General features: G+C 47.2%; 1 protein-coding gene across 1 annotated transcript in view; it reads right to left on the bottom strand.

Annotated features, from left to right (window-relative positions):
* Positions 1-12,973: 12,973 nt before the first annotated feature.
* The window catches only part of ADAMTS9 (ADAM metallopeptidase with thrombospondin type 1 motif 9), a 156,191-nt gene continuing 143,414 nt past the window's right edge, over positions 12,974-25,750 (bottom strand). Inside the window, exons 38-40 of the mRNA XM_058678475.1 lie at positions 23,939-24,043; positions 16,360-16,454; positions 12,974-13,350 (exon numbers count right to left, since the gene is read on the bottom strand). Coding sequence (XP_058534458.1) covers positions 16,365-16,454; positions 23,939-24,043 — 195 coding nt within the window. The 3' untranslated portion in view covers positions 12,974-13,350; positions 16,360-16,364. The remainder of the gene's footprint in view (positions 13,351-16,359; positions 16,455-23,938; positions 24,044-25,750) is intronic.

Here is a 25,750-nt window from a genome sequence, read left to right as displayed (position 1 = left end):
GCTCATCAGCAATCTGACCTAAATTAGTTTTAACTAGATCAATAATACACATAGTACACATAAGAGAGACTTGTGACCTATAGGTGGCACCCAAAAATATGTGGAATGGATGGAAGCATGCAACAGAGAATTGAGAGTAGGGCAGCAGGGCTGGAGAGCTTGAGGAATCAAGCGGTCCCAAAGGTCACGACACCCACTCACTGGGCTCTTCCTGAGACCCATCCAGACCAGCTCCAGTGCCAGGCACCACCAATCAGAAACGGCTATGTCCATAGGTCCACGTCTCAGCTGCTCTTTCCTGATCTCATTAAACTTTCTCTAGGCTCCTGGAACAGGCAGGCAGATTCAGCTTTTGCCCCATGTTCCCATGCTGACCAGCCCCACACCAAAGCATTTCTTTCCACAAAATGACAGCAACACAGGTCGGTCTGTGTGAACCTCAGGCTGTGGACCTACTGTGTGCTCAGTAACACGAACAGCTGCTTCAGCAACACAAGTGTTTTCCTCTCTTTTGGAAGCACCTGACTTAGCCTGAGACTTGGTACAGTGTCTTCAGTGCCTAGAGTTCAAGCTCCAGCTAGTGGGATACGTCACCCTGCTTTTCATGGCCAAAGCCCACAGAGCAAAGTCCAAAATGGAGCCAAGATTCTAATCATTTATCTCCAGCCCACGTGGCAGCTAGAATTGTTGGGTGGGGGTCAGGAGAACGTGTCCTTTTTGCAAAGAGGCAAGCTGAGATGCATGGATCAACTCAGCTTGCCTAGGAGTTGCCAGGGCCGAAGCTAAATAACCACCTCTATAAAGGAGGCTGGAAAAAGCAGTCCTAATTCCTGCAGCCACCTACCTGCCCAGGCCAACTGGGTGGTTTCTACTAATAGGGTGGAAAAGCAGAATGGATATATGTCAGTCTTCACCATTTAAGTTTTCCACAGCCCTCTATTGAACTCAGGATGCAACCCAAACTCTACTATGTCCTGTTCCCCATTTTCCTAGCCCGTCTTCCTCATCTCACCTCGTTCCTCATGCATCAGGCCCACTGCCCGGGCTGCGCTTTCCTCCGGCCCATGCCTGTCAGCTCCACCTCCTTCAGGTCTCAGCTCACTTCTCCCCTTCTCCATGGGATCCTCCTCCTTTCTTGATTTTGTTGGTTTGTTTATAACAGGAACCACACCTGGAAATTATTTGAATACAGAATCTGATTAAAAGAACAAAACACACAGGCAGGCATCAATATTGCTTGCCTTCTTGATTTGCTTCGTCAACTGGAAAGAATCTCAGTGGGCAGGGGGTGGTTTGTGTCTTGTTCGCAAGTGAATTCCTAGGGATTCAGCTACAAATATTCACCATCCTCCATGTACAAGCCAAGAATCTCACAGAGTCAGCATCTTCTATTTCCTCTTCAGCCACAGAGTGGTCCAGAGCTGGGATTAGGGCTTCACCTCCTCAACTGAGGGAAGGGCTCTTAGCACAATGTGGGTACAGGAGTCTGTTAATGCCATAACAGCAATCTTATAATAGCTAGAAGCATAAGGAGACTTCCAAAGGTTTGTGGGGAAGTGGAATCAAAGAGGTTTATTTTGGTATCAATATTTTGGCTATCTAGGCATAGTTTTAAATTTTTTGGTGTGTGTGAACTGTGAGAGACATTTCGCATGGATTTTAGAAGACCTCCTATAATCAGGACCCATTCTAACTTTGTTTCTGGCTCTGTCCTGTGGCTCCACCCTTCCAGTGTGCACTCTGCTGTGCCACTTCTAACTTGCACCAGTCTGCTGTTTGTTCCTTATCCTTGTAAACAGCTTTACATCCCTTCTAGAAGGGGAGTTGGATGTAAACAAACAAAATAATGAGGTACTTGGCTGGATCCAGTCACCAGGAATAGAAGCACACTCTGTAAGCAATGCAGACTTTCCTGAGTTACAGAGCCAAGCGAGCATCCAACAGTCCCCTTGCTCATCCCCTTGGGTGTCTTTTGAAAAAAAATTTTTTTTTCTTTGCATGGGAGAGAAACATATGGAGACAGACAGCTCCTAACCACCAGTTCACTCCCCACATGCCTGCAACAGCCAAGAGCGCAGCCCAGGTCTCCCACCTTGAGTTACCCACTCGACACACACCATCAGCACACAGCCGCCATCAGGTGAGGCCCTCCAACACGGGATACGGCTGCTTCACCCAAATCAACCTCTTGGCCAACTGCCTGCTGTACTGCTTTCCCAGGCCACAAGCAGGGAGCTGGTGAGAAGTGGAGCAGCCAGGACTGGTGCCCAGAGGGGATCTTGGCGCATGCAAGGTGAGGACTTAGCCACTAGACTATCATGCCAAGCCTAACTTGATGTGTTTAGAAAGCAGTTCACAATTTCCCCTGAACTAGTGTTGCTAGTTGGTATTGGTAAGTTGATTGTCAAAGACAAGTTTAGGCACTCTCCTCATCAGGATGTGTACCAGGGACTCACAGCATGGTGCCTCAATGCTGGCACTCCAACTTGGGCAAGTCCTGGGAGTGGGGCCTGGGTCGTGCAGTCCACGATATTTTTCTGCACCTTTGGCCTCTGCCTACTAGATGCCAGAAATGCTTTGGCCCCTATTATGACAATTGAAAAATGTGTCCAGACATTGCTACAATGTCCTCTGAGGACACAGCTGCCTCTAGCTGAAGACCACTGGTTTAGAAAGCAAGAGTTAGACTCCAGGTTCTGTGATTTCACATCCCCACCCTGCTGTGGGACCTGGGGCAGGGAATTTATTCTTTCTGGACTTCAAATTCTTTCTCTGTCAAGACAGAAAATTATTGTTTCTCCATCAATACAGTGAGCTCATGTATGTAACGTGCTCAGAATGGTGTATGGCACAAACACATGTGATGTGAAGTGGAATTATTTTAAAATTATTTATTACATTATTATTTTTATCTTCTCCTCCCTCCTCAATCCCATTCATGTTTATTTTCATTTTGTTCCCTAACTTCACTTCAGTCTAAATTCCATCCACCCTTCTCCAAATCCCCCTTTCCCAAGCCACCAGCGTTTCTTTTTTCTCAACAAGGTAACAAGGTTCCTTAGCAGTCCTATTCTACAGAGAAATCATTATGATCTGTTTTAGCCCCCCAACACTTGAAACCAGTCTAGAGTCCCACTGTTAGGGAAAAAGTGTCTGCCCAGAGGCCTGAAGATCACAGACTGACCCAACTCCATCAGTACTTTGGGCTACATTCAGCCTCAGTGGGTTCTCCTCTGTTCCTCAATGCTGTTCTTCCTGCTGCTCTCAAGGCCTCCAAAAGCCTTTCAGATTCTTGGTCTGAACCTCATACAAAGCTATTTGCAAAGCTGGGGATCAACAGCTTTTTAAAGATTAAGACGGGAGGGCAGGCTTTTTGGCTTAGTGCTTAAGATGCTGCTTATGACAATCCCATCCCACATTAGATTGATTGGTTTGATAACCAGCTCCCAACTCCAGCTGCCTGCGAATGCAAACCCTGGCATGCAGTGGTGATGGTTTGAAGAACTGGGTCCCTTGCTGTCCACAAGGGAAACTTGAATCAGGTTCCCAGTTCCTTTCAGTCTGGCCACTGTCTTTTAAGCAACCCCCAGGCATGTATGTAGATATGCAGAGTGTAAAATGAAAGTAAAAAAAGAATATCTGCCTCGTATTTTTAAGTGGCAATAAATTTTTTTAAATCCATTTAGGCAAGCTCTGCACTAGAAATAGGCATAGACTTGTGTGCACCTGGGATGCTCTAGGGGTTACCGGATGGTGCTGCCCCTGGGGACCGACCTGGGTGCGAGTTCTGACTGTGCTACTTTATGGCCACCTGTGTGAGTTCCTTCACTTGCAAAGTCACATGGGTAACTGAGCCACCAAGGTTGTGCTGGCCCATGGGGCACATGCAGACAGGCGCTTAGCAGTCTCATGCCTCTTAATGATAACACTCATGGTTGTTTCCCAGAACTGGAAGGATTAACTAATGCAACACGCTTGACAGGACCGAGAGAAACTAAGCCTTTTGACCAGCTTCCCCAGCCAAGCTGTGAGGCCTTCCTTGGCCCTCTGTCTCCAATTCTTATCTCAATTGCTGCAATGTCAAGGATGAGGTCTTGTGCAAGGTGGATGGGTAAATGAATATGGGAACAGACTGCCTGGGTCACTTTCTGCTGTTTTCCCATGCCATCAGTGGGGGGAGCTGCACTGGAAGTGGAGCAGCTTGGACAAGTACTTGTGTCCACGTGGGATGCCAGTGTCATAGGCAGCAGCTTAATTCACTAAACCTCTAAGCTTAACTCTTACCTCCCTCTTTTCAATGACAGAATTAAAATCTTCCTTCAAAAATGCCAACCCATTCCTACCCCAGGACCTTTGCATCTCCCATGCTCTCTACCTGGAACACTACTCTCTCTGAGAGCGGCACAGCCCTGTCCTTTCAGACTTGGAGCACACGGCCACTTCTGGCCACCTGGTAAACCAGCATTTCCCCCACCTCCCGCCCCAGAACTCCCCAGTCCTTCTGTCTTGTTTCATTTTTCTTCTTATTCAAATTGTATTTCTCATTGGTAGGCTGGCCTTGAACACAAGATTAACGATTTTACGCCACAAGTGACATGGACACGATTCAATCAGAAATCTGTAAACATTGTCTTGGGAACAGACAGATGTACTCACAGAATGGGAGAAGCTTCGGAACCGATCACGACCATCTGGGAGAGGAGCCAGGAATGTCAGGAATGTAAGGGACATGCATGGAAGCAATTCCTTTCTGTTTCTGAGAAGGGACTTCGTTTCAGCCACTTCCAGACCTCAAACTCAGCAAGCCTGGGATGAAGGGCTTGTCATCACGGCTCCCTTAAAGGGTACCCTATTTTGACCTCCAGGAAATGTGTGTCTAATTATAAAACTGCTTAAGAAAGTCAAATCCATGTTACAATTTATATATGAAATACCTATACATATAAATATTTAACACACAATTATATGTATATGCATCCGATGTACTAGAATAAACAGGTCAACCAAATAACACCTGTATAAATTATGTCATTGAGTAGTAATTGATCTTGACAAAGGATTTCAATTTAAAAATCTCATTATGGTTCAACAGATACATTTAAGACACTTTTAGGCTCACCATATTCATTAGTTTAATTTCATAGATTTATAAAAATTACCTAAGCACCTGGGAAGCTTTGTCAATAATACAAATGAGCTACTTAAAAATGCAGTCGAAAACACAGAATTTATCAGGGCAGCTTTAAATGCTTACTAGTGCTGGAATTAAGTTTGCAAATGGAATCACCATTGGCTTCTCACCTTGACTCAAGAGATGTGTAAGTTGAGCCGAAACCCTCGCTTTCTTTTTAACACTTGACTTGAATAATCCTTAACAGTCCTTGATGTGTACTGCAACCATTAAGGACTTCAAACATTGTTCATCTCATTAGAATGCATGACTCGCCAAACAGGTGTCTGTGTGCCTTGTTCTCATTGCTCAGGGCTGGGCTTCGCATGGAAGACGCTCAGAGAAACCCTGTTGAGTGAATGTGAATACTCTTGGCTGAGCACTCAGCCGCCTTAGGAGGTCAGAATCCAGCGACAGGATTCAAGACACCCAAGATCAAGATCCTGCCCAAGGGCTCAGCGGCGTGGCCTAGTGGCTAAGGTCCTCGCCTTGATCCCATATGGCCGCTGGTTCTGATACCGGCAGCTCCATTTCCTCTCTCTCTCTCCTCCTCTCAGTATATCTGACTTTGTAATGAAAATAAAATAAATCTTTAAAAAAAAAAAAAAAAAAGATCCTGCCCAAAGTCACAGCTGAAAGCTTGGGGACTTCCTGGGATTCTGAATTCCTGGATGCTCTGCCACACCAAGGCACTACTGCTGCCTCTTCACTGAAGCCCCTCTCTGTATTCAGATGGTCACACCCTTTACTTGACACAACCATGCACGGTCACTTTTGGACTTGTTTCGTCTCCTTTTCCAGTATGCTGAAGATCTCTAACACTCCCACGTGTTCCGAGTGAATGAACAAAAGGCTTAATGGCACTTTCCTGCCCATGACTATACTACTTCCAAAGCCCAGGCTTTTTTGGAACCAAACAAGCTGGTATCAAGCTCCCCCCGCCCGTCTGCCTCCCACTCCTCCTAGGGTTTGGTGGACTGTGACTTCAGCCTGAGTTTTAGAAATACTGCGCATACTTCCTGCTTTAAAAATAACCCCCAGCCCCGCTCTGCTTGCCGGGCCAAAGCAAAACAAGGACACCGCAGGAAAAGAAAGACAACTGTTTGCATTAGATATGTCCACAGATACCTGCAGATGTAAAGACTCACCCCAACACGCTGGCCTTCTGTGGAAGAGATCCAAGGTGGTTTACATTTCGGACTCCATATTTGTCAACAGAAGGAGAGTCCCAGGCAAGGAGCAGGAGCAGATAAGCCCTTAGGAAAACAGTTCAGGCTGCACCTGACGAGGCTGTATCCTGGGATAAGCCCTGTGGCTCAACAATGGAGGAGTTGATTAGAGCTGGAGAGAGAGAAGGTGGAACAGAACAGGATCTAGACCAGAGCAGCTCAAACACTAAAACGTAGATGAGTCACCTGGGGACCTTGTGAAGTGCAGCGCCGGCTCCCAGGTCTAGGCTGGGGCTCAAATCTGTGTTTCTTACAGAGCTCCCACGTGTTGCTGAGGCTGTGGTCTCCGGCCTACTCTTTTTTCAAAAGATGCATTTATTTCTTTGAAAAGCAGAGTTACAGAGAGGGAGACAGAGCTCTTCCATCTGCTACTTTCACACCCAAAGGGCAGCAAAGGCTTTTCCAAGTGCATTAGCAGGGAGCTGGAGCTGAAGTGGAGCAAGGTGGGACTCGAACTGGCTTTCGATTGGGATGTTGATGATGCAGGGAGCAGTTTAACCCACTTGGCCATGATGCTGCGTCCTCCACGGATTGAGGCGAGACTCCTTCCAAACACAGGTTTCAAAATGTGTTGCACAAAAATATTTATCTCTTTGTTCTATTTTCTCCTGAATATTTTGATGCCCCCTTATGTATTATTTGATCCTAAATGACCCTTTGGGACACATGCATTAATTACTCTGGAAGACAAATCAGGTCAGTAAGGTCCCAGAGAGAAGCAACTAACCAACTAACTGCAGAAGCCATGCTCTTGGCCACCAGGTCCCTGCCAAAGCTGCTGGGGACTTTACTCCTCCAGGATGTTAAGTCATCCTAGAGCACCCTGGGGGCTTTGTGGCCACTAAGATGACTCTATTTCTTGGGGGCCAGTGGTGATTACCAAGGAAACCTTTTGTTACACACACACACACACACACAGACTCCTATATGATTCTGCACACATAAGACGCAGAAATGGCAATCGCTACTGCAAACCAGCCCCTATCCGGGACAGTGATTGCGCCAGGGAGGGAAGTGTGGCCTTTCAGAATTGTTCACATCCTATAGCAATTAAGTGTTTGGGGAAACTGACAATGGCTTCCTGATGGGGAAATCGCTTTGAAACACACAGGCTGGCAGTTAAAGTCATTAGTCCCACTTGGGCGTTCAAGGACAAGTACAAAGAAAATATTTTATAAATTGCACAAGAAGCATGGATTTGCCAACCCTTGGCTTAGCCCAAACTGGCCAAGCAATTGATTTTAACACTTGATTATTGAAGTGACTGGCACCTGGGGGGGACACAGGAAATGAGCCTCACTTGAGACAGACAACAACGGGCTTCTAAAAGCCTTATGTCTCTCTGCAGCAGCTGGCTATGGCATGAAGAGTTTGACTTTTGGCCTTTGACAAAGAGCTTTCTATTTCAGGCCCAAGATGGAGGTGAAACAAACGAGATCCATGCCTCCTGCTTGAGCAGTCTGGATGGAAAGTTCCAGCAGGGCCTGAACCACAGCAAGGCAGGCATTCCTACATCTGACTGAAAGTCAAGGCACACAGAGCAGAGCAGATCCAGTCTAACTAAGCAACTGGAAAACGACTTTATCTGGAGCTCCCAAGGGCTGGTGGTTCTTAACCACTGGGATCTAATACAGAAAAGGGTTGAGCAACTGCAGGAAAGGCTCCAAAGGGACTGTTTTTCTTTCTCTGCTGGCTCATGTCAAGCCACGTCCTACATTTTCTCTCCTTTTTGTGAGGAAGTGAGCTGGAATGGGATGTGTCAGGAGTGAGGCAAGGCTAGCCCTAATTTACCATCCCAGACCCAGTGGCTTTTGGCTCCTGCCTAAGCAGAGAGGTTACAGAGCCTAGGTTTGGGAGTGGGGCAATCAGAGTCTCGCCTGCCAGGTCCTCATCTTTACAGTAGGAATCCGAACAGCAGTCTCCTTGGAAGCTGCCCTGAGGGTTCCGTGGAAGGACATGCCTGGAGCAGTTAGCACAGAGTCTCAGAGCACTTGGTGGCCTGTATGGCTGTGCAAGGGAAGGTCTTGTTTGGTACATCCGGGGCCAGTCAGTGGCCGGTTTTGCCAGAGAAACCAAAACAATACGCTATTTGGAGATAGAGACAGGCAGATGAATCAATTGTGCAATAGACTAATTGATAGATCAGCCTGTCCATGTATTCATCCACCTGTCAAAGACCTATATTTATCTGTCAATCATCGACTTACAAAAAAATCACTTTTATTTTCATCTATCTGACAGGAGAGAGGTCTCTCATCTACTGGTTTACTCCACATTATCGCCACAACTGGCCCAGGTTGGAGCTAGGAGCCTGGGCTTCCTTTGGGTCCCCCATGTGGGTAGCAGATGCCCAATCCCTTGACCCAGCATCCACAACCCCCCTGGATTCATAAGCACAAAGTTGGATCAGAAGTAGAATACCTGGGACATGAATGGGACTCAGACAGAGGACACAGGAGTCGCAGGTGGTGGTCAAACTTGCCATATTTCTTCTATTGGTTTTAAGAAATTGGTTTGCTGTGGTCTGCATGTTTCTGTTCCTACAAGGTTCCTATTTGAACGCTCACCACCAAGGTGTTACAGTAAAAGGGAATGACCCTGATGATGAGCAGGCTGTGGGGACCTAGTCCTTCCAAATGGCTCTAGCACCTATGCAAGAGATGCATGACAACCCTCACCCTGCTTCTTTTTTCTGTAAAGATTAATTTCTTTATTGAAAAGCAAGATGACATACAGAGAGGAAGAGACAAAGAAGAGAGAGCCCTTCCACCTGCTGGTTCACTTTTCAAATGACTGTAACAAACAGGGCTGGGCGAGGCTGATGCCAGAACTCCAACAGCTACATGTAGCTCTGCAGTCAAGTCACAGCTAACATGGTGTGAAACAAAGTCATTTCTTTAACTTTCATGTCTCTCTTTCAAACAACCAGCCAGAGACTCATTGAATATGAGCTGTGTCAGGACCGTATGTCTGAGGAGAGCCAGGCGGCAGCACAGAAGGAGCCTGTATCCTCCTGTGCCAGGTGCAGCAGTCACTTCTGAGGCCTGGGAAGCCTATCTACCTCTGCACCGGGAGGGTGAGAGAGACAGATGTGAATGGTATGTTAGAGAATGGACACATGGTACTGGGCATGGCTGTTCACTTATGCCACAGTCACTTTTAAAATCTCATCTTTAATGCACATAAAGCTCCCAACTCTATTAGCTTTTACTTCTGGGGTTCATTTTTTTCTCACTAATCCGTATGTCTTTCTCTTGCCAATATCATATATTGGATTACAGTCATGTTAACGTGTTAGTCTTTTATACTTACATACCTTCCTTTAGCCATTCTTCTTGAAAATTTTCTCAGAAATTCTTAGACAATCATTTTTCCGAATGCAATAAATTTACATAGTATCAATTCCTTCTTCTCCTTGCCCACAACCCTCTCCCTGACCTCAAACAAACAAACAAACAAAAAAAACCAGCCTTCTAGAAATTCTGATTGGAATTGTGTTGATGTTATACACAAAACTATGAAAACAATAACTTAAAAAATGTGTGTTACAGCCCCTGTCCCTCTGAATTCAAGGATGATGCCATCATGTAGGACGAACTTGGGTGACAAAATCTTTACACAATAAAGCCAGGTGGAGTCATAAGGGTCAATTGCTTGCACTCTCCGACACAGCCCAATCCACAGAGGGAAGGCCAGCTGAGGATGCATTAGAAGGTGACAGTCTACAACCCAGGAGGCAGAACGATGTCACCAGAAACCAAGCCCAGTGGCAGGTAACCTTGGACTTGAAGCCTGGATCTGGCTGTGCTGCCAGGTAGCCCATGGTCAACGCAGCAGCAAAAGCTGATCAGGGTGGCCTCTCGGGCCTTACCCAGAAACCTCACAGCTGCACGCGCAGGGCCTGAATGTGAAATGATGTGTTGTGCACACTGTGGCTAAACAGAACGAACAGAACGCTGATGCTTTGGTCTGTCTCCATCTAAACCCTTGGCTGACAACACCATCCTCTTTCTCTTGGTATCATCTGGTGGCTAACTGGACTGCCCATCACATGACTCGAGGTGGGCACATGATTCCAGCTTTCACAGCAGGATGACCCAGCCAGAGGGGGCCATATGATTCGGTCAGAGCGAGGGTATGGGGACTGACTCTTTCACTGTGTGTGGGAACTGGACGCTGTTTGCATACATGGGACTCTTTCCCCTTACCCATATAATCTTAGGAGAATGGCAGGAAACAATGTGACTCAGGAGCCTGGCATGGGGCAATCTCTGACTACCACAGGTTGCTGTTAGATACTCCTGGGCGTGACAGATCTCCCGGGTAGCAACCACGGCTACATACAACGAAGAATGATGCCTCAAGCCCTCACTGCAATTCCCTGCTTGGTTTCCTTATTTTTTCCCTATCATAGACATCAAATGTATTTCCCTGACTTCTCCAAGAACCACTTGTACTGACTTGAATGATGAAGGGACCAACTACACGGACGCTACTCATTCCTTACCCGTCTCCAACATGACAACAGGAATAGAAGAATTAAGGAAATCTGCATTGTTTCTTGGTCTGGCAACTTCAAAAACAAGAACCATTCTTATTCCAATTTGGATCGAAAGCTTCAAAACTCATGTGACACACAAATGGATTGGATGTGGTCATGGCATTTATTCAGAATATATTTTTTCATTGTATTAGTAATGGAGAATAACACTCATACACCAAGGGTAAGTTTTCTAGGAGCACTCTGGAGTTTGCTTGGAGAACGGCACCAGGTTTTTGCTCTTTGGTTTCTGGAAGGAGGCAGGGACTCTGAGCCCAAGTGTCTTCCATGGGCCACAGGCAATGGCTTCCCACCACTCAGGGTGGAAAGGCAGACAAGGCTTCGGCACACCCGTGTGGGAAGTGAATAAGCAAAAGCGGACTGATGGAAGATCAGAAGACATGGTGTGCTGGAATCCACATTTCATTTCTGCACACAAATGCCAATTACAATAGCAGCCATGAAAACGAGCAGGGTGTTACAAAGCTGAGGGCTTGAACAGAAGTCATGGCACCTGCCCGTGTTCTCATGCAACGGTGACCCGATGACTCTGAAGGTGGTTCTGAGGTTCTTGAGGTTTGCAGGGGAGGGGCTGATGAAAGCCACTCCTATTCTGTGCATTCTCTGTCTTACAACTAGGACACCTGGATGTCATATCAGAGTATCTTGGCAAAATGATGAGAGGGTTTCACTCTGCCGTGAAGCTGCCTGGAGGACCATCGTTTCTACATTTTAAACAAGATATATTTATCTATTAGAAAGACAGAGAAATCTTCCATCCATTGGCACGTTCCCCAAATGGCTGCAACAACCAAGGCTGAAGCCAGGATCCCAGAACTCCAGCTGGGATTCCCATGTGGGTGGCAGGGGCCCAAGCCCTTGGGCCATCTTCTGAGGTTTTCCCAGGTGCATTAGCAGGGAGCTGGACTGGAAGTAGAATAGCTGGGACTTGAACTGGAATTCCTATGTGATATGGGCATGACAGGTGGTAGCTGAAGCTTTTGTGTCACAAAGCCAGTCTCATCCCCTTCCCATGTAAGAGCAGGGCATCCAGGCACTGTGGCCAGAAGCAAAGCTTGTGAACCACACAAGACTGAAGTCCGACTGTCTTCCAACAGGGGAAGGTCTGAAAATAAGGGTGGAGAGCTGGTCTTACCCTTTTCGCTCTTTTTTCCTTTTTCAGATGTATTTGTTTATGTAAAAGGCAGAGCTAGAGAAAGAGGCACATGCAGAGAGAGAACCTTCTCCCTACCGGTTCACTCCGCGGACGGCTGCAATGCCACGGCGCCGGCTCCGCTGGCTGGACTTCATCTTCCATGCAAATGATTCTGTCCATCAGAAATCCTCCTCCTGCTACTCCTTTTATTGAGAGTGTCTACAGTTCTGAGTCTGAAGAGCACTTGAATAGTAGCACCAAGGCAGCATGTTTGGCTTCCCAGAGATTACGTGAAACGGAATACTTAGCAAAAATCACTGGTTGGTACAGTCCATGATGCCAGTAACTTACTCAGCAGCCAGTGATAATGTTCCTAAAAATGTCAGAAATACCATCCGACGACCCTCGTAGCACCTTGATGATGGCTGGGTTGTTTGTAAAAACAGATCACCATTTTATAAAAGTAACAATACAATATTTACAGGTAAAAAGTAAACAACAGTGTACCGTGATGAGGAAGGATCACTTTTGTCACAGGACCGCGTACATGGGAGTGGGGCTCCACTGGAGGAGCAATCGGCCGCACAGTACTGCATAGAGCGTGGAGTACGTAAAAATGCAGTGATCTGACCGCGAGGGGTACAAGCGATGCAAAGGCAGTCATAATAGAATCATTTTACGTACAAAAATATTACATCACAATAAATAATTTCAAACATAAATATTAAACTTTACATCATTAGGATATTCCACATATATATACACACATATATACATATATTATATATATGTGTGTGTATATATGTACAGGTTGAGAATCCCTTTCCTGAAATACTTGGGACCAAAAGCAGAAATGTTTTGGACTTTGGAATTTTGCACATGCATAGCTAATGAGATAGCTGGCTGACTCAGGTCAGACACAAAGCTCGTTCATGTTGGGCGGGTACTGGATGGTGGTTTTCTACGCTCTTTTTGTAGGCTTTATTTCTGCAACGAAAAGCTCATAGTGTGGAATTTTCCATTTGTGGCATCATGTGGGTTGCTCAGAAAGTTGCCAAACTGGGAACACTTTGGATTTACGGATGCTCAACCTGTCTATATTTATATTTTTATATATATATATGCATATGTACACATACACACACACTCACACACACGTGTACAAGAACTCTCACACACAGGCACCCACATGTAAGGTGGAGGTATTGCATTACGATCCTTCATCCATCCCATAATGGCTTCCTCTGATGAGCACCTGTAAGAAAACCAACAAGTCACATGTCAAACATAGGGAAGTCAGACATGTTTACAGAGAGATGCTTAACACAATTTTGCCTCAATTATAAAAGTAGTATTTGCATATTATGAGAAACACAGAAGTTTCATTGTTTCTTCAGAAACAGTGAAGAAATCTGAAATCCCTCACCCGAGGTAGTATATTCACTCCTCAGATAATATCCTTCTAGTCTCCTTTATACATCCACATTAATATTGTATGCATACACTCATTCGTAAATTTTATCACCGATGAAATTTATCTTACTAAATATGGAAGACATAAAGTACACATAAAATGGGAACCGCTAGTGGAGTTTTGCTGAGTGTGCCTCCTTCCAAAGCACTTCCTTTTCCCCATTTGTTTTAAGATTTACTTATTTATTTGACAGATGGAGTTAGCAAAGGAGAGACAGAAAAATAAAGAGATCTTCCATTCACTGCCCAAATGGTCGCAACACCAAGGATGAGACATGGGGAAGCCAGGATCTTGGAGTTTCACCCACGTCTTGCAAGTGGGTGGCAGAGGTCCAATCACTCGGCCTGTCCTCTACTGCCCGTCCCAGGCAGGCACATCAAAAGGGGCTGGCTCAGAAGCACGGCAGTCAGGATCGAACCAATGCCCGGATGGGATGCCTGATGTTACGGGCGGTAGGTAGCTTAACCTGTTGAACCACCTCTTCTTCTCTAAGAAGAAACCCCTTCTTTTGGAAACTGTTCTTTCCCCGCAGCTACCGATCACGTGACTGGGTGGACCCATGACCTCGGTACTCTGGAAGTGGCAAACGTCTCAAAAGTGGATGGGTGGGGCTGTGTTGTGGGGCAATGGGTTAAGCTCTGGCTTGCAATGAAGGTATCCCATACTGGAGTTTGGGTCTGAGTCCCATGCTTCACTTTTTTTTTTTAAAAAAGAGATTTATTTATTTATTTATTATTAGAAAGTCAGATTTGCAGAGATAAGGAAAGAGAAACACTGTCCAGCCACTGGTTCATCCAACAAGTGGCCGCAAAGACTGGAGCTAGCTAATCCAAAGCCAGGAGCCAGGAGCCAGGAGCCAGGAGCTTCTTCTGGGTCTCCCATGCAGGTACAGTGTCCCAAGGCTTTGGGCTGTCCTCTATTGCTTTCCCAGGCCACAAGCAGCGAGTCGGATAGGAAGTGGAGCAGCTGGAATTAAAACTGGTGCCTATATGGGATCCTGGTGGATGCAAGGTGAGGACTTACCACTAAGCTATCCTGCCGGGCCCCCACACTTTACTTTTGGTTCAGTGCCTTGCTAATGCACCCCGGGTAGGCAGCATATGAAGGTCCTAGTGTCTGAACCCCTGTCACCCACAGAGGGATCTGGATGGAGCTTCTGTCTCCAGGATCCTGGCTTCAGCCCGGTCCAGTCCTGGTGGATTGAGGATCTCTGTTTATCCCTTTGTCTCTGCTTTTGAAATAAATAAATCTTTAGAGAATGGACATGTGGCCCAATGAGGGCTAAACAGCAAAATGGGTGCAGGGTATGACTATGTGTTGCAACCAGAAGCCGTGATGGTGTTAGGATCCTAGAGCTGCCTGGGTCCACAGCGCAGGCAGAATGATGTATCTGAGAGAGAGGCCGTGTGAGAGGTGATCAGAGCTGCTGCAGGGAGAAGGAAACAGTACTGCAGACTGAGTCAGCCCCTGGATCTAGCTATGCCCAAAGCTGGGACACTGCTTGAACAGTTCCTGGTTATCTAAGACAAGAACTTTACCTTTATTCTTTGCAAAAACAGTACTCCTAAATTGAGGCCATAATTTGGAGTCCGCATGTTAAATTAATCACTCCATTAACTGACACAGAAATGTCAAAGAGGTAATCCTGGGTTAGGATCACAAGGAGTCTTTCAAGGCAACAGATGCTGGAAGAACAGGATCATAGAAATTGAGCCCAGGGCTCAATTCTGTGTTGTGCCCAGCAGAGGGAGCACTTGCACAATGAATTTGGTTAAAATGCAGGTGATTTGGTTAAAATGCAGGTGAGGCTAGAGGTCCTGCACTTCCAACAAGTTCCCTGGTGAGGCTGATCCTGCAGCTCTGCAGACTACCCTGGGAGTGGCAATGCTGGGCACACGACAGTGCCTGAGAACACTAGCTTCCGGACAGGCATGCCTGAGTCCCTGGTGCTGAGAGAATTCACTGAGATCTTAATTCTGCCAACCTGAGCTTCCTCACTTATAACATTAGGATAGCAATCCCCACCTCATAGTTTTGCTACGAGGATGTGATAAAATAATGCCTACAAAGTACTTAGTGTGGTGAGAACTCTAGGAATGCCAGTGCTGTTATTGTTGCTACTACCTCCGCTCTTCCTCCTGGGCAGTAAGACCTCTGAGTCACCCGTATCAGAACAGAGCTCCTTGGGGTCATGCATTGTGGCACATCGGCTTAAGCCCCTGCTTAGGATGCCCGCTTCCCTCCTCAGAGTTCCAACTCCACTTCCAACCAGACTCCTTGCTAATGTACCTAAGAGGCAGCGGATGGGGTCCAGGTAGATGGGGTCCAGCCGCCCATGTGGGGGACCTGTGTGGAGTTCCCGACACCTGGAGCAGCCCTGGCTTTTACACACATTTGGGAAGTGACCCAGTGGATGGTAACTCTGTGTTCCTCCTCATCTTCCTCTCTTTATCTGACACTCTGTCTTTCAAATAAGCAAATCTTAAAAAAAAAAATACTGAAGACTTAACAAGGCAGGACTACTGAAGATGGGTCTGGCAAGCATCATTTCAGAAAAACATTGCAGAGGAGTCTCACGGGACCCGGTGTGCAAGGGTTGAGAAGCTGTGGCTCCAGGCATGTGAAGACAGACGCGCGGGAAGCAGAAGGTGGAGGGTGAATAGCGACAGCTCCAACATGCTGAACAGTAACCCTCTGAAGGAAACGTACCCACTTGCATTTGTTCAGCCTGGGGTCAGAGGAGAAAATGAGCGTGAGCAAGCCAGCGAGCGAGTGAGAGAACTCACTTACCTTAGCTATAGAACTCGCACCTCCAGGCCAGTACCAGAGGACGGAGTGCATTTTCCACAGTAACCACCACATTTCCCTATGACTCGGGTACCATCCTGCAAGAAGAGACATCACCTTAGATGACCTGCTTGGCTCACACTTCCAGGGCTCGCACTGACTTTGCTCCCAGTACACAGTACTTCAGAAGTTTAGCTCAACATACCCACCAAGTTCTCAACACGGGATAGCAGACTGTGGCCTGAAGGACACCGCCAGTCCACTCTGTTGTTGTGTCGGCCTGAGTCAAGAAAGGCTGTCACGTTTCTCAGTGGTTGAGAAAAAGTAAAGAAGAACACTCGACAATTACATGGATTCAAGTTTGAATGTCTGTGGATGAAGTGTGCTGAGACCCCGGCCATATTCATTCATTTGCCTAAGGTCTTCCTGCTGCCATGGGACTGAGCAGTTATGACCACGCTCAGGGATTCCCACAGCTGCTCAGTACAGAATCAAAGTGACTCACTTTGAACTTCATAGCACTGTGGGTGCTGCAGGTACAGTCAAATTATTTGTATTTATTTATTACCAGCCTGTATGCCATTATGAACATATCAAGAAGAACATGGACTTCTAATGTTGCGCTTTTAAGGTAGAACGGTGTGAGTTTCTCTCGTCACATTTACATGACAAAGCACTGTGGTTACAAAGCAATGACAGCACAGAGGCACCAAAAAACAGAGCATACCCCAACATCACCAAAGGAAACATCACCAAGTGTCCCCACGTTTCAGCAGGGCAATAGACAAATATTTAGAAAATTTACATGGAACAATTCACTATAGCACAATTCCTTCACACACACACACCAAAAAACCCCAAATGATGAACTTTCCAAGTAGTTCTTTTGTTAGCAGAAAAAGGAAAATAGCTTACCTACGGTGTGTTAATTAAGGCTTGTTTAATTACAACAGCATAAGAAACAAACGCAAAGAAAATACTCCAAAAATTCTGGTAAGACAATTGTTCAAAAAGTCAAGGCCTCTCGGAGTCACTCATCAATTAAAAACCAGGCTCTTGATAGTACGGGGGGTACTGATATGATTATCTGTCATTTACCTGGGAGCCATAGTCTGTCCTGACATGACTCAAGAATCAACTTTTCTATGGCTATTCTACATGGAACGAGTCCTGGAGAGAATATTTCAAAGAGGCTGAGAGAAATTATTGCAAAACTGAGTGGCGTCTTCTATGACGTGTTGAGAATGGATGGGGGCAAACAGAAATATGGACTAGAAAAAGTTCTGAAGGGACCAACTTCACAAAGCTTGCGAAACTTCCAGGCATTGGAAACCTATTGCTATGCTCTGGATCATTCATTAATATGGACTCTGTGAAAAACATTCGAATCTGCTGGGTTTTCTGGAGCTCGTATATGTTGTTGCTGATGAACTTCATCCTAATCACGATCAGAACCATGACATTTCTGTCGGACCCCGCAGCTCAAGCGGCTCACTTGTCCCGTGAGATAGTATGTAGCTGGCTTGGCAACAGCAAGGTTTTATGGGTTTTTATTTTGGATCTCAGGCTTAGAAGGAAGATTTTTCTGAGTAAGAATCACTCTCAATCACAACAGTTTTAGATATTTCTTTTAAGGAATTGAACTAAAAAAAAAAGTTACAAATTCAAACATCACTTGCAAGAAAATGTGTATGGTGGGAGGACAATTGCTATTTTATACACATTATATACTTCCCACACTTTCAAAAGTTAAAGATACTATCATCTCTACTCCACAGATATTTGTAGCAAATATGTTTTTCTGAACTTGCATTTTTTTTTTGGATTCTAATGCACATGCCAAGGAAAGTTTCAGATCTGGAATCTTCTATTCTGCAATGGAAGAGCCTCCTTCCATCTCTGTCTCAATGTGACCCATCTGTAGTGTAATGACAAGCTAAGAGGCAAATATTGAGAGGAAGCTCTAATAGAATTATATAAGTGCCTGCCAAGCCATGAGCAGGTTTAATTAAAATTGTATGGTTATAGATAGATAACATGGTTTGGCAATATCTGTCCATGTAAAAAGAAATTTAGAATGATGAAATACATGAATCCTCAGTTCAGGTCAGCAAACATCTTTAATCAACTTTGTTAACAGAGAACGCTTATTAAGCACAATGTTTTCTTTCCCCAACACTCTAGTCTTCTCATTGCTAGACCTGTATCACAGAAGTGCTCTGAAGTGTTACTATTTTGTATTTGATCTGTAAAAATCCCTGCAAATTCTTCTCTCTGGTTATATATACTATCATTAGTTTGGACTCCTGGTCCTTAAAAGCCAGAATTATTTTACTTTCTAGATCTTTACAGAAAATGCTTGTCACCCCTGACCTGAAGTCAGAGCCTGGTCACCCACCCAGATTCACCTGTACCATTCTTTGCTCCATGCCCCCACTGCCCCTGACACCACAGGGCCCATGTGCAAGCCAGGCTCCAGAGACAGCCATGTGCAGAGACAGCTGCGTGCTTGGCGTCGGCTCACTTTCTGCCCAATAAACACTCCGGGCAGAGCACAAGGGCTGCCTCCCTGGAAATCTTTCCTGCTTCATGACACTGTGTGATTGGAAGAATTTTTTTTTTAAAACAGTTATCTGCCTGTTAGAATGCAGGCTTCAGGACAGGAAGGTCTCAATGCCTTGGTAAGACTGAACGCAGTCAGGACCCACAGCAGAGCACGGCTCAGAGCAACACCCGGCACACATTAATTAGGTAAAGCAATGAATGAACTCTTCTACTGCAACCACAATTGAGATTTCCCTGCTAACGACTCCTCCTAATGCTTTTTCATGCTAAGAAAACCTCCGGTGAGCGTTCATGCCATGTCCCATCACATCACCAGCCCTGTCCCCCTCCCCTATGCACCCCATGTGGAATGGGTTCCACCACTGGCAAGAACACGAACATCAGATGCCTGCATTTCAGGGCATTCTACATGGCCAGAACTGGGTCAAAGCGCACGAATGATTCCCGGAACCACACTACCCAAGATCCTTGCAAACAATAGCTACTCTCCTTTTTAAAAAAAATTTTTATAGAAGGGAACAAGAAAAGCTGTATCAATTAAACAACAAAAGCCTTCTGTTGTTTTTAACAATTTGCACTTGTGATTGTGAGATTGAGCTGGGAGATGTTTCTGTCACCCTACTTGGTCCTGGTTTTAGATCATGTTAGCACTGGAGGTGATCCACAGCGCCACCCAATGGACTGGATGTCAGACAACAGATCTAATCAGTAACTTTCCCCAAGAGACCCAAGCAGAGGGCTGGTAGCTTTCAGGATATTCACCCATCAAAAAGTTCTCATCCCATCTTAACGTTTTTCCCAAACTCTGTTTTCTCAGTGTAGAAGTTAACAAAAGAGAGGCTGCTTGGGGGCTTAGCCTGCATTTTAGACATACAGAGTCTCAATTTCCCTGCTGCACCTGTGAATCAGAGATGGGAAGAAGCTCTCCTAACAGGTTTGCTGTCAATGAGGTCATGCAGATGAAGCGGTTAGCACAGCACTTGGCCTGAAAGGCACACTCAGTGAATGTCAGCTTTCCTTTGTAGGTGTGGTTCTCCAACAGTCGATTTTCTGGGAAATTACAAAATTGTCAAATTGAAAAGCTATGCAGGTTTTACGACACCACCCTATCACCGTAATTGGGATTCTGTTCACTTGATAAAGACTGCACTCAAACTTATGTTTAGGACAGAATTTCAAAAAAGCCACAGCAAGCAAGTAACAGAAAGCATGATTTTCACACGACACCTGCCTCCCCAGTCACGTAGCAGGTCAACACTCTGATCACAAGGAAGGTTCCCTTAATGGTTAGCACCGTGCCTCGGTCAACCATCCAACTTCATGTCATCACACAGCACTATGTCCTCTCACACTACCCCAGCACCAGAGGTGACAGGACAGTAAGACATTCTGCGTAAGAAAGGGCAGGCCACATGCATCTATCTTTCATTTCAATATACTGCGAAAACTGCTCCATTTTACTATTAGATATTATAGTTATTAATCTCTTACTGTGCCTAATAGACAAAATTCTAAGTGTGGTATGCGCGAGGCACTTCAGAGAGTTTATAAAACCATGAGATGCAAAGCTAGGCTTGCCATGGCATAAACACTTCTTGAAATCCATGCATAGCTTTTTCATGAGGTGCGTTTCCATGAATTTTTAAAAGACTTCTCATGTGTGGATTCCAAAACTGTTTTATAGTAAGATCAACATATTTTAAGTTCATAACACATGAACCTTTTAAAATACCCCCCGAGATACAAGAAAAACATACCTATGTTCCAGGGACCCCACAGGGGTCTCTGGAGATATCTGCCATAGATAGGCTTGAGTGTATGTGTGTGTGTGGGGGGGTGTCTTTTGTTTTAATCGTAATTTCTTTTATTAGGTAGAAATACAGAGAGCTCTTTCCATTGTACTCAAGGGAGTTAGCGGAGCACTGTGGCACAGTGGGCACCTGGGTGCTGACCTCTGACATGGGCACTGGTTTGAGACTGGCTGCTTCCCTTTTGATTCAGTTCCTTGCTAACGCACCTGGGACTGCAACAGCAGACGGCCCAAGTTTTGGGGGGGCCCTGCAGACCCCATGTGGCAGATAAGGCACCTGGCTCCTAGCTTCTGCCTGGATACAGGCCCAATGGCTGCAGTGAACCAGAGAATGGAAAAATTTCTCTGTATCTCTGTTATTCTGTCTTCCAAATAAATAAAAGGTGAGCACACCTTAAACGGTGACCTGGTTACTGAGACTTCTTTTGGTCAGGTCAGCCCACGGAGTGAGAACATCTCTGTCTCTCTGGCTTTTAGTTGTACTTGGAGGAAACGTTTTACTACCAAGCACATTTGGAAAACCAAGGTCTTCCTGGAGCTCCTTCCCCTTCCGTGGCTCCCTGCACCCGAGCAAATGAAAGGAAGGGGCCATGGCTAGGGTGGGCTGACCACGCAGGGCTGACCACGCAGGACGGTGGTCCTGGCCAGGGTCTGAACGGCGCAGTCACAGTAGAGACAGGGCCTCCGTCCCCCCCACCCCCGGGGGCTAGGGAGGGTGAGAGGTACTCAGGGAGACGAAGGCAAGGCCCAACTCCAGAAGCCTGCTTCCTGGGCACCGATTCAGGGAAATGAAAGCGCATGATTGGTTTCAGTGATGTCAAAATCTGGTTCCAGACCAGAGGCATCCAATGGGAAACCATAAGCAACGTCAAGTGGTGATGGCTCCCTGGGAGAGACCCCAGGATGACACCCACACCCGTGGTTGTCTGAGAGTCACCATTTGGGGCCACCTCGGCTGGAACACAACTTTCTCTCCCACATCCTTTACTCCATCCTCAAACACGTGCACGCCAACCCTAACTCGGAAGAAGGAAGAAAGGAAGAAAGCAAGGAAGGAAGAGAGAGAGGGAGTGGAGAGGAGGGAGGGGAGGGACTCTCTACACTTTCTATGCGCATGTTCTGGGCCTTCCAGGCCACTTTTCCCTGCAGTATCCCTCAGCAGGTCTGGCCAGAATGCCACAAGCAAGGGAGTGTTGTGTTCTGGCTCTCAGCATCCAAAAGAAAAGCTCGACAGGTCCCTAGGACTCATTTTGAGTTCAGGGTCTCTGAGCTGTTACAGGACAGCAAGATTAAAGGAAAAAAAAATTCCGACAGGCAATTGTCAGGCCCGTTCCCTCAGCCCCACCACTGTGTCCCCAGAGGCACGGGGAGAAGCCAGTGTAGTGGCCGCTCAGGCCACAAGGTGGCGCTCCCGGCTTTACTAGCTTGAGTTCGGCTGTACTTGGACTGCGCTGCTGGCTGACAGAGAGTGACAGCTTAGTGTCCACACCTGACCGTCATCGGCTCTCCATGTTGCAAGCACAGTTTTGTTCTCTTTCTTCCGGGACATGGAAACTGAATGGTTTAGTGATAAATACAGTGATTCAGTTGATTTTTAAAAAAAACATAAAATTTAGATCCTGGAAAAGAGGGGTAAGAGAGAGGGTACTGCAATACTCTGGCACACTGAAAGGCACCTCCCACTCAGCCAGATCCACGGAGCAGCCACCAGTGCAGCCACTCCATCAGACCGGAAGCTGGGGCTGGACTTAGACGGCAGACACCGGGAGGGAAGTATTTTTTCCTCTTTTTCCTCCACAGGCACAAATTTAACCTCAGCAACTAGAAAAATGTTATTAGGAAGCAGAGCTCTCCCCAGGTTACAGTTGCATGCGGCCAGGGCATTGGTAGGGTAGTAGGAATGACACTGTGCAAGGCACACCACATCAGAGGGCCGGGTTCGAGTCCTGGCACCTCCTGCTGCTGGCTTCCTGCAAGGAGGCAAATGCTGGCCCAAGTCCTTGGGTCCCTGCAGCTCCCATGGGAGACCCAGATGGAGTTCCAGGCTCCTGGCTTCAGGGTGGCCAAGGCCTGGCTTTGCGGGTATCTGGGGTGTAAAACAGTAGACGGGAGATTTCTGCCTTTCAAATAAGTGGCTAATAATAATAATAGTCATAATAGCAAGCATGGTTTAGGGAGTCTTTTTATAAGATTGATTGATTTATTTGAAAGGCAGAGTTACATAAACAGAGAATCTTCCAACTATGGGTTTATTCCCCAAACAAAAGGCTGGAGCTGAGCCAGGCTGAAGCCAGGAGTCAGGAGCTTCATCCCAGTCTCCTGCATGGATGCGACTGGCGCAAAGCGCGGGCCCAAGGATGGGGACAACCTGCTCTGCATCCCCAAGTGCATCAGAGGAAAGCTGGATGAGAAGTAGAGCAGCTGGGACACCAATCAGAGCCTACCGGCAATGCCAGTGACACAGGTGGTAGCTTACTGGGCTGTGCCACAATGCCCTGGCCCCTCTGTGGGGAGGAGGCACACTCTGTAAGAACCCCATTTCCTGAGTGGGAGGGACCCTCCCCTGAGGACTCCCAGGGCACAATGGGTGAGAAACGGGGCAGACACAGGGCAGCCCTTGTGTTGGGCTCACATGTCAACTGGGAGCTCACCTCCCTGCACATCCCGACACTGGAGGCCAGGACCTCAGCTCCTGCCTGTCCCAAGGCCAGGCTGAACTCATGTGGCCGTGCCTGCAGTAGCAGCCAGCCGTGCTAGTGTAGAACCCTAGCGGGAGCAAACTGTCTACACACAATACAGGCTGGGTCACCCGCTGTTTTCAGCCCCGTTTGAATTGAAATTTTCTGAAGAAACAACGTGCAATCTCCTCCCCAACCCCTTCTCCCTGCTCCAACCACGTCCTCTGGCTTCTCAGACACGAATGCCTCGTAGACACCATCAGAAGGCTGAGCCCCTGGATCTCCTGGGACTTGCTCCGGGTGTGGTCACACAGTGGCGGAGAATTACCCAGAAGCAAAGCCAGTCATTCCTGCCTTGCCAGGCCACTCGCATGTCACCCTCCATTGTCTCGTCTCATTTTTTGTTCTTTCCCACGACTTTGCAAAAATGGGTCGATGGAGTAGAAGAGTGTGCACCTGCCTTCCACCTGCCCTCTGCATCACCATGGCCAGGGGTACAGGACATCCCCTGACCCAGCGGCAGCCTTACCGGGGACTTCTTAATGTCCGAGACGGCGTAGTTCCCTTGGGAAATCCACCTGGCTGATTCAGTTAACGACAGGCCAGTCCCGTAGAGGTTGATGCTAAAGCGACCCTGGAAGAAATGGCCAAAGAAGCAGATTTGAAGGTTGACAGTACGTTCTCCATGGGGAGTGCTTGGGGGAAGAACTCAATGCCAGGCACTTTGGAGAGGAGGAAGAAAGTGAATTAGGGAGGGGATTTTGCTCCATTGTCAAGGATACGCACTTTCCTGGCTGGAAAGGTTCCCTTTCCCTGAGGGGGAAACTGAGGCACAGTGGAGCCAGGCCGTGCTCTAGCACAGTCAGCATGCATGCCGGTGACATCTTCCTGACTGCTCCAAGCTCAAGCTCTCCCCGGCCTTGTCCCCTCCTCCTCCTCCTGCCGCAGTCCTGACTCCGCTCATAATTACCAGATTCCTCTGGGAACAAAATGCCACGGTGTAATTTTTCTAACAAGATCTCGCTGCCAAAGCTTCCTGGGCTCCAGCTGCCCAAGGCGGTGAGCACACCGCTTCCTCACCGCAGCAGGGCGGGACTTCAAAGGCGAGGCGCTTTCCCCGCCAGGGCCAGCAGAGGGCGCACGAGGCCTGCTGGAGACGGACCGAGAGGGACCCGCGAGTCCCAGAGGCCCTGCGGAGGGCGGCCTGGGGGAGAGGCCAGCTTCCCTTTGCCTTTTCCAACTGGGGCCCTGTCTAGCAGGAGGCTTTATCCTCCTCCTCCTCCAGTTCCTCCTCCTGGTCCGTGAGCAGTTTCCGAGCTGCTGCCTTCTGCCTGTACACACTCCCAGGGCTGCTACATCTGAACCTGGCTGCTGGGACTTGGTCACAACAGCCTTTGTAGAGCAAGCACACAGTGGGAGTCCCAGCCCAGCACAGCTCCGTATGGTTTCACTCATTTTGCCTTTGCTGGAACCCTGGCAGATTTTTGTTTTTTAGCCTCACAGAACCTCAGTTTGTCCACCTGTAAAATGGGAAGGAGGGTGCTGTGGCACAGCAGGTGAAGACCCTGTTTGGGATGCAAGCATCCATGCTACTCCTCTCGTCCTATCTGGCTGATGGTGATGGTTCAAGTATCTGGATTCTTGCCTTGCTTGTGAGAGACCTGGGTGGAGTTCGTGGTTCTGGCTTTGGGCTGGCTCAGCTCTGCCTGCTGCAGGCTTGGGGAATGAACCAGCACAAGGCAGATGCAGCTCTCTCTATCTGCCTTTAAAAGAAATATATTTTTAAGTACCTCCCCCAAGAGCTACAGTGGGCACTACATGGAATCAGGCTCGCAGGTGCAGATGGTCCTGGGGATACAGACAAGCATCCTGGTACTTGGCCTGCCTTTTTTTCCCCCTTCTTTTTCTTCTCTCTCTCTCAAAAGATTTATTTATTTCTTTATTGGAAAGGCAGATTCACAGAGAGAAGGAGAGACAGAAATATCTTCCTTCTGCTGGTTCACTCCCCAACTGGCCACAACGGATGGAGCTGAGCCGATCCAAAGCCAGGAGCCTGGAGCTTCTTCGAGGTCTTCACACGGGTGCAGGGTCCCGAGGCTTTGGGCCGTCCTCAACTGCTTTCCCAGGCCACAAGCAGGGAGCTGGATGGGAGGTCAAGCAGCTGGGAAACAAATGGGCACTCATATGGAATCCTGGTGCATGCAAGGTGAGGATTTAGCCACTGAGCCATCGTGCCAGGTCCAGGTCAAATTTTCTGATGGTCTTCTAGGTGTTCATTTTCTCTCTCTAGTACAAGAGGAAAAAAAAATCAGCTTATTGGGGGCAGGCCTTGACCTTGCAT

Source organism: Ochotona princeps, chromosome 21, assembly GCF_030435755.1.
Source record: "Ochotona princeps isolate mOchPri1 chromosome 21, mOchPri1.hap1, whole genome shotgun sequence".
Taxonomy (NCBI): domain Eukaryota; kingdom Metazoa; phylum Chordata; class Mammalia; order Lagomorpha; family Ochotonidae; genus Ochotona; species Ochotona princeps.
The sequence above is the reverse complement of the archived record's forward strand: the minus strand, read 5'-3'. Positions and strand labels throughout refer to the sequence as shown.